The 14,733-nt window shown below is 42.8% G+C and overlaps 1 protein-coding gene across 1 annotated transcript in view; it reads right to left on the bottom strand.

Moving 5' to 3' along the window:
• Positions 1 to 14,413, bottom strand: part of LOC126297455 (uncharacterized) — a 176,602-nt gene extending 162,189 nt beyond the window's left edge. Inside the window, exon 1 of the mRNA XM_049988315.1 lies at positions 13,916 to 14,413. Coding sequence (XP_049844272.1) covers positions 13,916 to 14,109 — 194 coding nt within the window. The 5' untranslated portion in view covers positions 14,110 to 14,413. The remainder of the gene's footprint in view (positions 1 to 13,915) is intronic.
• Positions 14,414 to 14,733: the final 320 nt, after the last annotated feature.

Below are 14,733 nucleotides of genomic sequence, written 5' to 3'. Positions count from 1 at the left end.
AGAAACGTTACTGTTCATAAACCATTGCCTCACAAATGCTGCTTAATGACAGAGTGCACTGTCATGCTGATATGAACCCAATTATCGTCTCCGGAATGTTCCTCTACTTTGTGCAATACACAGTGCTGTTAAAATGTGTTCCCAGCGTTCCTCGTTTACAGTTTCCTTACGCGCAGTACGGGGACTTTACCCTAACCTTCAATGACTACAGAAATGTAAGCCTCACGAGGTCATGCTCGAACATGCTAACCATTCTTTTTAACTCCTTGCACATCGTCACTGTACTAGCTGGTAGCACTTTGGAACTTACGAGCGATTCCTTCATCTGACTTCATCAGAGTTTTTACAACCACCCTCCGCAATGCTCTACAGTTCCTGCCCGTCAGCACATGAGGTCTACCTCGGCACGGTTGAGCTGTGGTTGTTCCTTCTCGTTTCCAATTCACAATAACATCACCAACAGTCGACTGGGGCAGCTTAAAGAGAAATGAAATGTCCTTGATTGATTTGTTCTTCAGGTGACACCTGATCCTCAGTCCACGTTCAAAGTCACTGAGCTATCCTGACCGACCCAATCTGGTGTTGCTGCTTCTCTACTGACAACACAATACTCTCCGCCCCTCCCCCCGTTTTTTTTTTTTTTATATACACTGGCAGATCCGCCTCTCGTGATTATAGTGATAACTCCGCATTACATAGCGATGCGGATGCTTAGATAAGTCGTTAAGGAGATAAAAAAAATGGTCATCAGTCTACCATTCACCCTCCAACACGTAAGCAGTGTACCCAGTTTGTCTACGTAAAGAGTAAATTCAGTGTGCACGTGTAAGAAAGCGTTCCAAATGGCTGTGTAGCGTGTATTTGAGGCGGGGCACGGGAACCAGCCCGGTACACACCTAGTGGGATGTGGAGAAACCGACTAAGAACCACATGGCTGGCTGAGATACCGATCCTTCGTCCTTAATAGGTCGGGCGGACCCGATTTGGGGCCAGAAAACCTCCCCTTCCCTGAAGAAGTCACGTCAACACGCGCGGCTACCCGGGCGGGTACATGAAGATGTCTGGGTACTTTTTATCAGACACTGCAGTAAATTATTTGTTGTTCAGGTACTGAAAGGTCGTATCTTCGGTGTCGTATGTCGCATATGAAAATAAAATACTAAATAGGATACTGCAGTGCCTTTATTGTTTAGAAATATGATGCAACGTTCGTTTGGACAGGCATGCACGCAATATCGTATTTATCCGCCAACACTGGAGAAGCGACTTTCAATTAAAAAAATCCCCTTGTACTTAAATATACATAATGAATGTACGAGTGCAAGTTTCAGGCACATGGTTGGCGACATATGGATGTTTGGGTATGGCCGTGAGTCTTGCTCCGACAGCCTAATGGTAAGGCGACAGCTCGCGATAGACGGGAAATCCGGATTCGAATCCTGGACCAGCACACATGTTCACTGTCGTCATTCCATTATACAGTTGATGGTTTTCCATATTCGTAACTGTGAACACAGTTCATGTATTTCATAATGGCTGTAGTCGGCGCAGTGCCTGTTCTTTCGGACATGAATGGCTGTCCTAAGGTACACTGCATAGTACTTCCGAACAATACAGGCACTGCAATATAGTGTCGTGTCGTACAAATCAAGAGTACCGGCAAAGTGATTTGTGCTTAAAATGAAAGAAAATGAAAGTGATACAAAACTTTCAAATTACTATTTCGCAAATAAATATCTTATCTGTATTGTGAAATCCAATCTTCATGAAAAATGGGCTGTGCCATTCTTCGCACGTATGCTTTGAGTTTAATGCAGCGCTTCAAAGGTACTTAACGAATAAAGGTTTCTGTACAAAAAATGAAGTTGCGAGAGCTATTGTTGCGCCAGTCTCATAAAAATCATGATCAGGTGCTGTTCATGTTGCTTGTCTCCTGTACGGAACACGCTAACTTTATTAAAATGTAGAAAGCTCACAGTGAGTCACAATAAATAAAAAATTAAATTATTGCCAATTTTGTGGCTTTATTTTAACATCCGACAAGTCCATTACCGTGTAACTTAAACACAACAATGAATGTATCGACGAAGTAATTATACTGGAGAATTTATGAAACAAAATTCAGTTGGTAAGACCATGGCGACTGGTGTAGCTCGGCGTGTCACGTATCTGGTACGACGGCAGAACTTCGTTAAGCCGTCGGCGTGAGAGAGAACCGCAGGATGGGCAAGACGCGCGGAATCAGTTCAGTCACGACCAATCGGAGGTGCCCAGCACATCAGACAACATCTGAGATCGTACAAACTCTGGCCTTTTCTCGTGCCGCTTTGTAACGTACATCAGTTCAGTGAAAAGCCGCTGCCAACAGAGTCCAACTGCCACTGGGATCAACATTTTGATGACGGGGGTCGTCGACTATGGCCGATTGCAGCAGTAGATTGTTAGGCCACAGGGCAGCTAACCACTTCACAATGCAAAATTGAAACATAACCAGTGAGAAACCATGGGATCTACAACTACCTCATCATTGTCGGCTAATGAAGCAACGCAAATTACGGTTTAAAGTCCTGTCTACGATGTGGTCATTAACCTTTCTAGTATCATTACGAAAACAATCATTACTGTCACACTGAACAACTGTAATGTACGTTTTTATGTTAGTTGGTTTAGGTATTGCCAATGCATCCAACGTAAATTACTTGGGGTCTATATGACCCCAGTGGTACTCAGTGGAACAAAAACAGAAAAATCCTGGTGGTAGGAGGGTTAATCGACGAAGCGTAAACTCGATTAGTACAGCATAAAGAAGAAAAACGACCGCGCATTTTCACATCTACGTAAGTACTCTCCAAGCTACTGTGCAGTGCGCTGCACACAGAAAATCCCACGTAACATATTACGAGAAACGAAGGGAAATCTAAATTTTGATCTGAGTGCCGCTCTTTTGCGAACTCTAAATAGAGCTCCTAATCCACCGTTTGGTTGCAGATGATACTGTTCCACAGCATGGGCGCAGGAATAGCTGCGCCGGACGCTTGGAGCATGGAAGAAGTGTAGAGTGGACTGATGTGTGTGTACACGTAGTACACGTAGACAGAAGGATACGAGCCAACGGGGCACCATCCAGGAAGACGGCCGGCGTATTCTCCTGCTATAGATGTTTACAAAAGATGAAATGGGGCCCTGATACGTTTGTCATAGTCTCTCACAGGCGATCAATACAGGAACCTACTATACAGTCATATAATCCATTAGTTCGCCTACAAAGGAAACTGTAACATTCAGCAAGACAATGCATCATGTCATTCCTCGCGAATACTGTCAGTACGTTTCGAGTGACACTTCACATGCACGAGAATCCTTGCCCCGCACTCTCCAACTCATCTGGCCTAATTCTACAGAGCACATACGGAGTGCCATTGGGCTTGTGCATTCCTTGGTTCATGCTTCGACTTTCTTCCCCGAGCTGTAGGAGGTGGCTGAGCTATTATGGATCACGATGGCTTATTAACGGCTTCAGTGATACACAGAGTCCGTATCATACAGTTCCGCAACCGCTGCCTGGGAAGGCATTCTGCTGGTTGAAGGCTGCTTTATTCATTTCGTGGTGCAGTTGCGCATTTGTAGGCGTCCACATTCTTCATACATTGTAGTTAAAGTCTTCTGGCTTTCTCATGGATAAAATGACTGACCCTGCAAAGCATGGAAGCTGTGGATCCACTGTATGTAGTGTTTACATCAGGTAAACTTCCTCCTGCAAGGATCTGTCTATGCCGTTTCCAAATGGGGTAACTGCTTCTACGGTTTATATGATACTCCACCTGTGGTGTCACCGCCAGACACCACACTTGCTAGGTGGTAGCCTTTAAATCGGCCGCGGTCCGTTAGTATACGTCGGACCCCCGTGTCGCCGCTATCAGTGATAGCAGACCGAGCGCCGCCACACGGCAGGTCTAGAGACTCCCTAGCACTCGACCCAGTTCTACAGCCGACTTTGCTGGCGATGGTTCACTGTCCACATACGCTCTCGTTTGTAGAGACGACCGTTTAGCATAGCCTTCAGCTACGTCATTTCTACGACCTAGCAAGGAGCCATATTCAGTTACTATAATTACTTCAAGAATGTATTCTGAACAGATAATATTGTGAATCATGTACCGCCACGAGCGACGTTCATAATAAATGGATCAAAGTTAATTATGAAACTAATTACGTCCGCTTTCTAAATTCTCATTCCTTGTCATGTTCCAGACCTCACGTCAGTATAGTTCTTCCCTCTTCTCGCCAGCCTGCGTGAGCTGAAACGCGTGCATTTCGGCCTCCACTCGTAACACGGTGTTGACTCTTCTGCTAACACAAAACCACCTACACACTAAGCAATGGCTGTACGAACTACGCAGACAAAACTGGTATTGCTAAGTCTCATAACAATAAACTGTCTTAGTCATGACCGAACGAGGTGGCGCAGCGGTTACCACACTGGACTCGGATTCGGGAGGGCGACGGTTCAATCCCGCTTCCGGCCATCCTCTTTCAGTTTTTCCGTGATTTCCCTAAATCGCTTCAAGCAAATACTGGGATGGTTTCTGTGAAAGGACACGGCCGACTTCCCTCCCTAGTCCTATGAGACCGATGACCTCGCTCTTTGGTCTCCTGCCCCAACTCAACGGAACATATCTTAGTCATGCAAGGCAAATACAAGCAAAAGACATACATGCCGCCATTTCCCAAAGTCCACCTTTCACTCTCTAATATTCGTAAACACAATTCCTTCATACTAGTAGCGTTTCCAGGTCATGAAAATTGACAACTGCCGGGAAAGTGAAAGAGTGGTGTGCTGACCCCACGGCCCTCAATACCGCATCCAATGACGTACTGGAGGAGGGCAACCGGCGGTCGGTCGGTATCGAAGGGCCCGCCAGGGTCTGTGGAGGCACTTTTACAGTTCTTTCACTATTATTTCAGTCGTCTTGCACATTATTTCTTTCATTCCAGTGACGTTTAATACTGACTTCATAGCTTTCTTTTTACGTGCACATCAGCTTCACTGAAGTACACTGCCGGAAAAAAATAATACAGCTGCAAAGATGACGTCAATTTTGGCGCGATGACAGCATACGCCACCTGGGGAATAGTACACTACTGGCCACTAAATTTGTTACACCAAGAAAAAATGCAGATGATGAACGGGTATTCCTTGGTGAAATATATTATACTAGAACTGACATGTGATTACATTTTCACGCAATTTGGGAGCATAGATCCTGAGAAATTAGTACCCAGAACAACCACCTCTGGCCGTAATAACGGCCTTGATACGCCTGGGCGTAGAGTCAAACAGAGCTTGGATGGCGTGTACAGGTACAGCTGCCCATGCAGCTTTAACACGGTACCACAGTTCATCAAGAGTAACGACTGGCGTATTGTGACGAGCCAGTTGCTCGGCAACCACTGACCAGAAGTTTTCAATAGGTGAGAGACCTGGAGAATGTGCTGGCCAGAGCAGCAGTCGAACATTTTCTGTATCCAGAAAGGCCCGTACAGGACCTGCAACATGCGGTCGTGCATTATCCTACTGAAATATAGGGTTTCGCAGGGATCGAATCAAGGGTAGAGCCACGGGTCGTAACACATTGAAATGTAACGTCCACCGTTCAAAGTGCCGTCAATGCGAACAAGAGGTGACCGAGACGTGTAACCAATGGCACCCCATACCATAACGCCGGGGGATACGCCAGTATGACGATGACGAATACACGCATCCAATACGCGTTCACTACAATGTCGCCAAACTCGGATGCGACCATCGTGATGCTGTAAACAGAACCTGGATTCATCCGAAAAAATGAAGTTTTGCCATTCGTGCACCCAGGTTCATCGTTGAGTACACCATCGCAGGCGCTCTTGTCTGTGATGCAGCGTCAAGGGTAACCGCAGCCATGGTCTCCGAGCTGATAGTCCATGCTGCTGCAAACGTCGTGGAACTGTTCGTGCAGATAGTTGTCGTCTTGCAAACATCCCATCTGTTGACTCAGGGATCGAGACGTGGCTGCACGATCCGTTAAAGCCTTGCGGGTAAGATGCCTGTCATCTCGACTGCTAGTGATACGAGGCCGTTGGGATCCAGCACGGAGTTCCGTATTACCCTCCTGAACCCACCGATTCCATATTTTGCCCACAGTCATTGGATCTCGACCAACGCGAGCAGCAATGTCGCGATACGATAAACCGCAATCGCGATAGGCTACAATCCGACCTTTATCAAAGTCGGAAACGTGATGGTACGCATTTCTCCTCTTTACATGAGGCATCACAACATCGTTTCACCAGGCAACGCCGGTCAACTGCTGTTTGTGTATGAGAAATCGGTTGGAATCTTTCCTCATGTCAGCACGTTGTAGGTGTCGCCACCGGCGCCAACCTTGTGTGAATGCTCTGAAAAGCTAATCATTTGCATATCACAGCATCTTCTTCGTGACGGTTAAATTTCGCGTCTAAATCACGTCATCTTCGTGGTGTAGCAATTGTAATGACCAGTAGTGTAGGTGTACTGATAATGGTTTCAACGTCGTCTGCCAACAGCTACCGTAGTAGCACAGCTACCAGAGCGCAATTTGTGTCTACCATTCAATAGGGAACACTCACCGCCAGAATGCTTAGTGTGGTGCAATCATGTGAAGCAAACAGGCACCAATGGCACGGAGAGGCACTCGAGCTTCCTACAGCCAACTGAGCTTGTTTGAAAGGGGTCAAATTGTGGCCTTCCGAGTGGGGGATGGTCCTTTAGGAGAATTGCCACACAAGTTGGGCGTGCTTCGTTAGGTGTCAACGATGTTAGTATAAGGTAAACAGTCTCTCACCCGTAGACGAGGTCCTGGACTTCCACGCTCTGGATCCACGCAGCTCAGACACACAACAGGATCGTAGTACTATGACAGCAGTGCAAAATCGTACAGTATTACAGCACATGTAACACGGCTTATAAGCTCAGACGTGTGAGCACGAACTGTTGCGAACCAGTTATTAGCAATGGGACTATGGGCAAGCACAATTATAGCCTGTTGTCCTCACGCGACAGCACCGACGTGCACAGCTCGACTGGTGTCGTCAGCGGATCATACGGAAGATGAAATGGTGCGCCGTGGTTTTCAGAGATCAAAATAGATTGTCTGGACACAAGTGATGGACGTTTGCATGTACAACTTAGATCTGGTGAGTGCTGTCTCGTATAGTGCATTCAACTAAGACACACTGGCCCCACCCAGGTCTTATGGTCTGGGGTACAATAAGTTACAACTCTCGTTCTCCTTTGGTATTTCTGGAGTGGATGGTAACCAGCTCTCTGTACATGCAGAACGGTGTTAGACCTGTTCTTACAAGAGGAAGGTGACATGTTCCAACAGGATAATACTCGCCCACACACTGCCTATGTAACAACATGCACTGCAGCAAGACGTGCACCAACTTCCCTGACCAGATTACCTCCAATCGAGCACGTGTGGAATATAATGGAATGAGAAGTGACTCGTGCGACCCATCAACCAACAACTCTTACAGGACTGCGTGAACAGGTCGAGCAGGCATGGAATAACATATTGCAGGAGAGTATTCGCCATCTGTACAACCGACTGGATGCCAGAGGCAGTGCCCACATTGCCGCCTGCAGAGGCTACAACACGTTTCAGCATGGGCCAATACCTGGTACCTCAGAACTACTTGTTTTATTGATCTGTAAATGTAATCATTTCATGCACTCCATATGCACTGTTGCAACAGTGAATCTTGAGTGAATTAGAAACTTCTATATCTATATACTAGGTTAATTTTTTTCCAGCAGTGGTGAAAATAAATACGACTTGCCATGATGCCCCAGTCCATTAAGCAGACACCTCTGTGCAGCCAGAATTATCATAGGTACCTGCAGTCCCTCACATACAAACAAAGACGTAAAACGTTAAGCTCCTGTAAGTAATGATCCAATATAGATGCAGTTCCATACATGTATATGCTATCAATGGATATGTAAATGATAATTTAGGTTTATGGTCTGCGACTTCTAGAACTGAATTACTGTTTTCACCATGTTACTCTGTTATGAAGCAAGTTGGGGTATTTAATGGGCTAAAGATGTGTCAGATGGTAAAAGTATTGTGAAGGAGTGGCCAAATGCTGTAATGAATGGGAATGTGAGGGGAAACTACATGTGTTGTCAATTCATACCTGTAGCTCCCCATGTACAAATAATGGTTTCACTGTAATGCCCCATATCAGCCAACACTATTGGTCGGAGACTTGCAGCAGCTGGGCTACTGAACTATTATCTCATGCATAAGGTGGCCAAAACCACAACATAGACTGCCAGATTTGGAATGGCTCAGTACGCACAAAGCATTGAATGCTGAAGAGCGCCATCATTTTCAATTATGAATCTTCGTTAAGCACTATCTTGGATTACCAGTGTCTGCCAGTATTGTGTGCCATTGCCAAGAGACACATTCTGCCAATGTTTTCAAAAGATACATGGGTATTTCTCTACTGTGATGGTGTGAGCAGCTACCACATATGGCTTCAGGCCACCTCTGATAGTGGTTCATGGAAATCCAGTGGGATAGAAGTAAACCAAAGAAATTCTGAGTCATGTGTTGACTCACATGGGATGGCATTCTGGCACCATTGATCCACACATGATCTGTGTTTTTGTGACATGTCTGCATGACATGTGGTTATCCCTTGACCAGCAAGGCTCCCCAATCTGTACCAGACAGAACATCTGTTGCACCAGTTTGTATGTCAATCTCATCACAGTGTCAGTATACTTATTAACAGCCAGTTGAATAGTTTTTCACAAGATTATACAATAGCTGTATGACACATTCCCAACCAAATCACTGCATGCATCAAGTTCTATAGAGAGCAACATCCTACCAATGAGAGACCAGCACTGTGCCCATACTGCAAAATTTGTAGTTCATTCAATTTTATGATGTAATCACTGAAATAAAACTATACAATCTTTCATCACATGAAGCTTCATTTCATCTCATTTGACTTCTTCTGGATGCTCAACTTTTTTGTTGGTGTGTTCAAGACATCTATGTGTAACTAACCTCCGTAGTCAAAACACGATGGTACAATGACAATTATTTCAGAAACGTACAGTTCAAATCCTGATAGTGGAAAAACTTGCATAGCCAGAATTTGATAATCCAATGCAATTTGAACGTATTATCTTGTGTCATCCAGCCTCACACAAGTGATGAGCAAAATAAAAAATAAGTTATCTGTGCAAAGCTGGGCATTGCAGGCATTATTACTTGGAAAAAAAAAAAAAAATACAACTTAAACAGTAGTCCAAACTGTTGATATAATTATTTTCATGTCCGCAGATAACTAGAATACAGTGCTGTTTTCTGTCTATCATATCTAACTTAACCAACCAATGGCAACTCAGGGTGAATATTCCATAACGGCAAACTTTCTGCAGCAGGCGATACAGTACTGAAACAATAGATTTATGACTGTCAAACAGCTCTGAATCCCTTGGTTACCACAGTCCATAGGTTTATAAAAGGAAACTAAATGTCTGATGTCCTGTCATCGATAAGGTAACTAAAGATGCACCAGAAACTTGGGATGAACAAGGACAAGGAAGGGCTCTGTCTGTGTACTTTTAAAAGGGACCATTTCAGAATCTTGCACTGAGTAATTAATCGAAATCACAGAAGTTTCACGATCACTGATTCAATAGTTCCAGGAATATAGTCACTTGTTTGAGCCATGGCAAAGCTGCGAACAGTACTCCCGTGAGTTTTCCGCAAATTTAGATATAATATCTCAAGCAATATTTCCAAGAAAGAAACAAGACTACACAATCTTGTACAACTTTTTGCATTCTCTTAAGAGAAGTAATAGAAAAGATATCCTGGGCGACTTGCATATGGATAATTTGAAGCAATGACGGCTGAAAAAAAAAAAAAACGGTGGAAAAAAGGTGAAGTTTAGCTTTTTATATCTACGGAAGTAAATGCGGGATACACCTGAAACTTTGCACGTAATAACTTACCAAGAAAAGGTCTCAGAATATAAAATTTCATTCTCATAATGCTTTCTATTACTTTACAAACAGAGCGCAGAATTGACGAATTTTCTAAAAACGCCAAAAATTATTATTTGCATCCCACTTTTACAAAAATGGTTCAAATAGCTCTGAGCACTATGGGACTCAACATCTGAGGTAATCAGTCCCCTAAAACTTAGAACTACTTAAACCTAACCAACCTAAGGACATCACACACATCCATGCCCGAAGCAGGATTCGAACCTGCGACCGTACCAGTCACGCGGTTCCGGACTGAAGTGCCTAGAACCGGACGGCCACTGCGGCCGGCCCACTTTTACAAAAGTGTCTTCTGCAAACTCTGCTAAACCGTTTTCATTAGAAAGACAACGTTCTAAAACACCTAAAAAACAATATTGGTTTTGGCCTGCGATCATATAATGCGCTGAAAGACTACGGCTAGGTGAAGCAAAGTCGGCAAAAGAAAATTGCTTTGGAAGAAAAGGCAGTATTTTGCTTTATCTCCCCGGAAGTGATTGCGGGATAAACCTAAAGGTTTGAACGCAGTAACTTACCAATACAAGGTCTTAAAATATAAAATTTCATTCTCCTACAGCTTTCCAATAGATTATAAACTGAACGCAAATTAGACGATCTTTCTAGAAACGTCAAAAATTTTTTAAACCGCTTCCATTAGAAATACCATGCTCTAAACCACCTAAAATACTAATATTTCGTTTTGCAATGGGACCTTAAAAGGCTCTCCGAGGAAAGTATCGAAAGTCCTGATGACTAGGAAATCAGCTTCAGTAAATTAAAAAAAAAACGCGAATTTGTAATTTTTTTAGCTATACAAAATTCTAGAATGAGATTTTCACTCTGCAGCGGAGTCTGTGCTGATATGAAACTTCCTGGCAGATTAAAATGTGAACCTGAGCAGGAGACCTTCTGTAAAGTTTGGAATGTAGGAGACGAGGTACTGGCAGAAGCAAAGTTGTGAGGACGGGCCTTGAATCTTGCTTGGGTAGGTCAGTTGGTAGAGCACTTGCCGCGAAAGGCAAAGGTTCCGAGTTCGAGTCTCGGTCCCGCACATAGTTTTAATCTGCTAGGAAGTTTTTATACAAAATTCTCTTTATAGAAAATGAAATTTGAATATAGAGTACAATAAAAAGAATAGTTTTCTATCTTTCGTGGCTCTAATAATTTGAAGTAATCACATTTGAAAAGTGTATTTTCTATATTATCAAAATTTCTTCCCGGTCAATCCCACCAGTGACATCATCTGGCCAGTAGTGTGGTTTTCCTGACAACATTCTACAGCAAATTAACGAAACAGGTAAAAAATTGAAGTAACTTGAAATAAATATAAGCTTAGGACCCTAGAAGGGAACTATTCTACCTGTAGCTTTGGCCTCTGACACTTACAGAAATGTATCATCAGCTTGGGATCCAGTGCAAAGAAATCTTTACCAGGCTTTGGAGCCTGTGGTAAAGAAACTTCCCCTCGGCTGCTCTTGCACAGCTATCGGGCGTGGCCCCTATGGTGATGGGTATGCTAATTTTCTCACTTTCAAAGGAACCAACAGTGGTTAAGCCCCCATGGATCATAGCAAGACATTTATACAATATTCCATCAGTACACTAATGTTCCGCATTGACAGCATATCATGCTAACACAAAGTACGCTGTACCTTAAACCAGAATTCAACTAGCACACCAAGAGCATTACACAATAATGAAGGCACTAATAATTCTCTGTAATACAGATCCGTATCAAAATTTTAGAAAACTGCTATGAACTAAACCAAAATTTACACAATGTGACTATGGTATAAAACCTGCGGGCTATTTCTACGATGTGTGCTGTAGCTGTCGTGCAACAGCTTTACTACCATGATATCCGCTGCGTTAGTAATTCACAGTTAATTTACGAAACAGAAAAACAGAAATAGGTCACGATCAGCCATGGCAAAAGAAGTCCCAGTTTGACGTTTCTCGAGTTATTTGCACTTTAACTTCCTAGTCATCAAGACTAGGGAGTGTACTAAACAACTGTAGAATACAGACATGTCAGATATCATTTAAGTAACAGAAGAATATGGGCTCTTTTCCAATACACATCCATCTTGTTGTTTTTAGTGCATTATACGCTGGCATTGCAAAACCAAATAGTTTTTAGATGGTTTAGAACAGGGTCTTTCTCATGGAAGCGTTTTAAAAGAGTTGTAGAATAATCGTCAACTTCGCGCTAAGTTTGTAAACTATTGGAAAGCAACAGGAGACTGAAATTTCACACCCTGTCACTTTGTTTAGGTAAGTTATTGGGTGTAAGGTTTCAGGTGTATTCTGCATTCACGTCGGAAAGTATTAAGAGCTAAACTTAACAGCCTTGTTTTACTTTCTATTTTTTCGGCCGACTACGTTTCAAATTATCCATTGGCACATCGCTCAGGATTTTTTTTAAAAATTACGTGTAAGTGCATCAAGTTGTAAAAGTTTGCTTAGTTTTGTTACTTTCAAGAAAATATTGCCGGTGTATCTCTCAAATTGGCCGAAAACTCACGGGTGGACCATTGAGAGCTGTGCTATGAGGACAAACAAATCACTGTCTCCAGGATTATTGAATTAATGATAGTGAAAGTTTGCCATAGGAACAAGCTTGATTGCTAATACAAAAACCGTGATTGTCATGCTACAACCCTCTAGAACACATAACATGGAATGCCCAGGGGGGAGGTGGGGGGGGGGGCTAAGAGAGATCGACTTCTGCAATGTCATGGAAGGGACCAACCACAGAATACAAAACTATACCAGTATTTCATTGATCAGAATTCACAATCAACAATTACCATTTCTTAGGGTCAATGTTCCATTTGCAAACTACACCAACATTAGAAAAAATGCTTTACCCAGAGAGTGTAATTAAACTTCTGCTTTTTTTCCCCCCTGCTTGGCAATAATCCCTGATGCAACACTTAGAGGGATTGGGGGGGGGGGGGGGGGGAGTCAGGGGTTGAGAGGAAATAAAGATGCAAAGACTTATTTGAAAGCAATGTATTATAAAGGTTTAATTTGGAAACTGTACGAATTACAAAGTGTGCACCGCAGCTGGTATTTCATGCCAGAGAGGAGACCACCATGAAGAGAGACAATTTTGATTCTTAGACAATATTTAGGCAGGCCTATGTTGAGCATTTGAAAAGTACTGTTGCCAAACATCTATTACACTTAACTCCACTTCAAGAACGTCAGCTATAGTCGATCAATGGAATATCAAATCGTTAGCAGAATAACAATATACACTTCCATATTTATTCTACATTACACACATGAAAAAATATATTTAGACGGAGCGTCGGCCATTTTAGTTGCCAATAGTTTCACCGGCTACAAGAAAGTAGAAAGGAAGTAGCGTAAAAGGGAAATAATGTTACAAGATTTCACGCAGCTAAAACAAATACTGATTTTTCATTTCATTAGAGATTTCACAATTAAGAATACACAGTACACAAACAATATTTTACTGTGTATAGGTATATTATTTTATAATGATTTCCTTACGTCCATGTATACACCCAGCACAGATATTTTCCAAACATGGACATAAAAAAAACGTCAAAACCGAATGGAAGGAACAAGGGATTTTTTTTATTTACACAGTTCATCTAGTATCAATACATCTCTTTACGGCTATCAGATCAACTGGAAGAAAAACTACTACTGTAAAAATAAATGTTTTTGATTGGACCATAAACATTCTATTCCTGAAATGTCAAAAATTCCAACTCTTCAATGTACAAGTGAGACTCAGTTCTGGGAAGAATGGCAAATAAATGTGTGACAGTTGTTCACACTTACAGTTCTTCGTGTGGTCCTGCTTGGGTTGTGTTAGTCTCTCGGCGTTGATTTTGTTCTCCTACAGGTGTGTTCAGCTGCTTTGCTTGCTTTTTCACTTGTTTGCCTTTCTTCTTTTCTTGTGAAATTCCGCCCAATGCCTGTATCAGAACGCGACGCATATCGATGCTGTTCGCGGGTCGCCTGTCTTCCTCCATGTTTAGCTAATTGATGAACTATTATATACGCGGCAGATGTTATACAAAGCAAACTACGAAGTTAAACGGCCATAACAAGTCGCCGACTTAACGGCTATTACACCGACAATTTAGAACTCCATCTACATATTTTGACGTTGCAACGGGTACAACGCCAAACAAACGTCCCCTACCAGTAATCAACACGCATCCCCGCCTTATATTCCCAAACAAACCGACTTTCAAACGCTGATACACCGAGACCCTGCCAATCGATTCAGACACTCCTAACGGGTCAATACTTTCGTATTATCAAACATTCTCGGCATCCAAAGCACACCCACAGCGAGTAACGAAACAACCGTATAATCGATTAATTGCATTCGACTAGTCGAATGCAGAAGAGAAAATATTAGTCGCATGGCTCCAGAATACGTTTAGTGTATTACAAAAACCATTTCTTTCGTAGAAAAAAGGTTAACAATGAAGAACTTTGTGTTTCAAGACGACGGCGCAACGTAAACATCGGTAATCAGTCCTGCGTCAGTCGAGGCGGCCGAGCGTTAGCGTTCTCGTAAAGATAACTTATTTAAATTGTAATAACAGTTTGTGCAATATAAATTATTCTTTGAGTAGTGTATTAGT

The sequence above is a fragment of the Schistocerca gregaria genome, chromosome X (genome assembly GCF_023897955.1).
Source record: "Schistocerca gregaria isolate iqSchGreg1 chromosome X, iqSchGreg1.2, whole genome shotgun sequence".
In the NCBI taxonomy this organism is placed as follows: Eukaryota; Metazoa; Arthropoda; class Insecta; order Orthoptera; family Acrididae; genus Schistocerca; species Schistocerca gregaria.
Note: the sequence above shows the minus strand (reverse complement) of the source record. Positions and strands in the feature narration are given on the sequence as shown.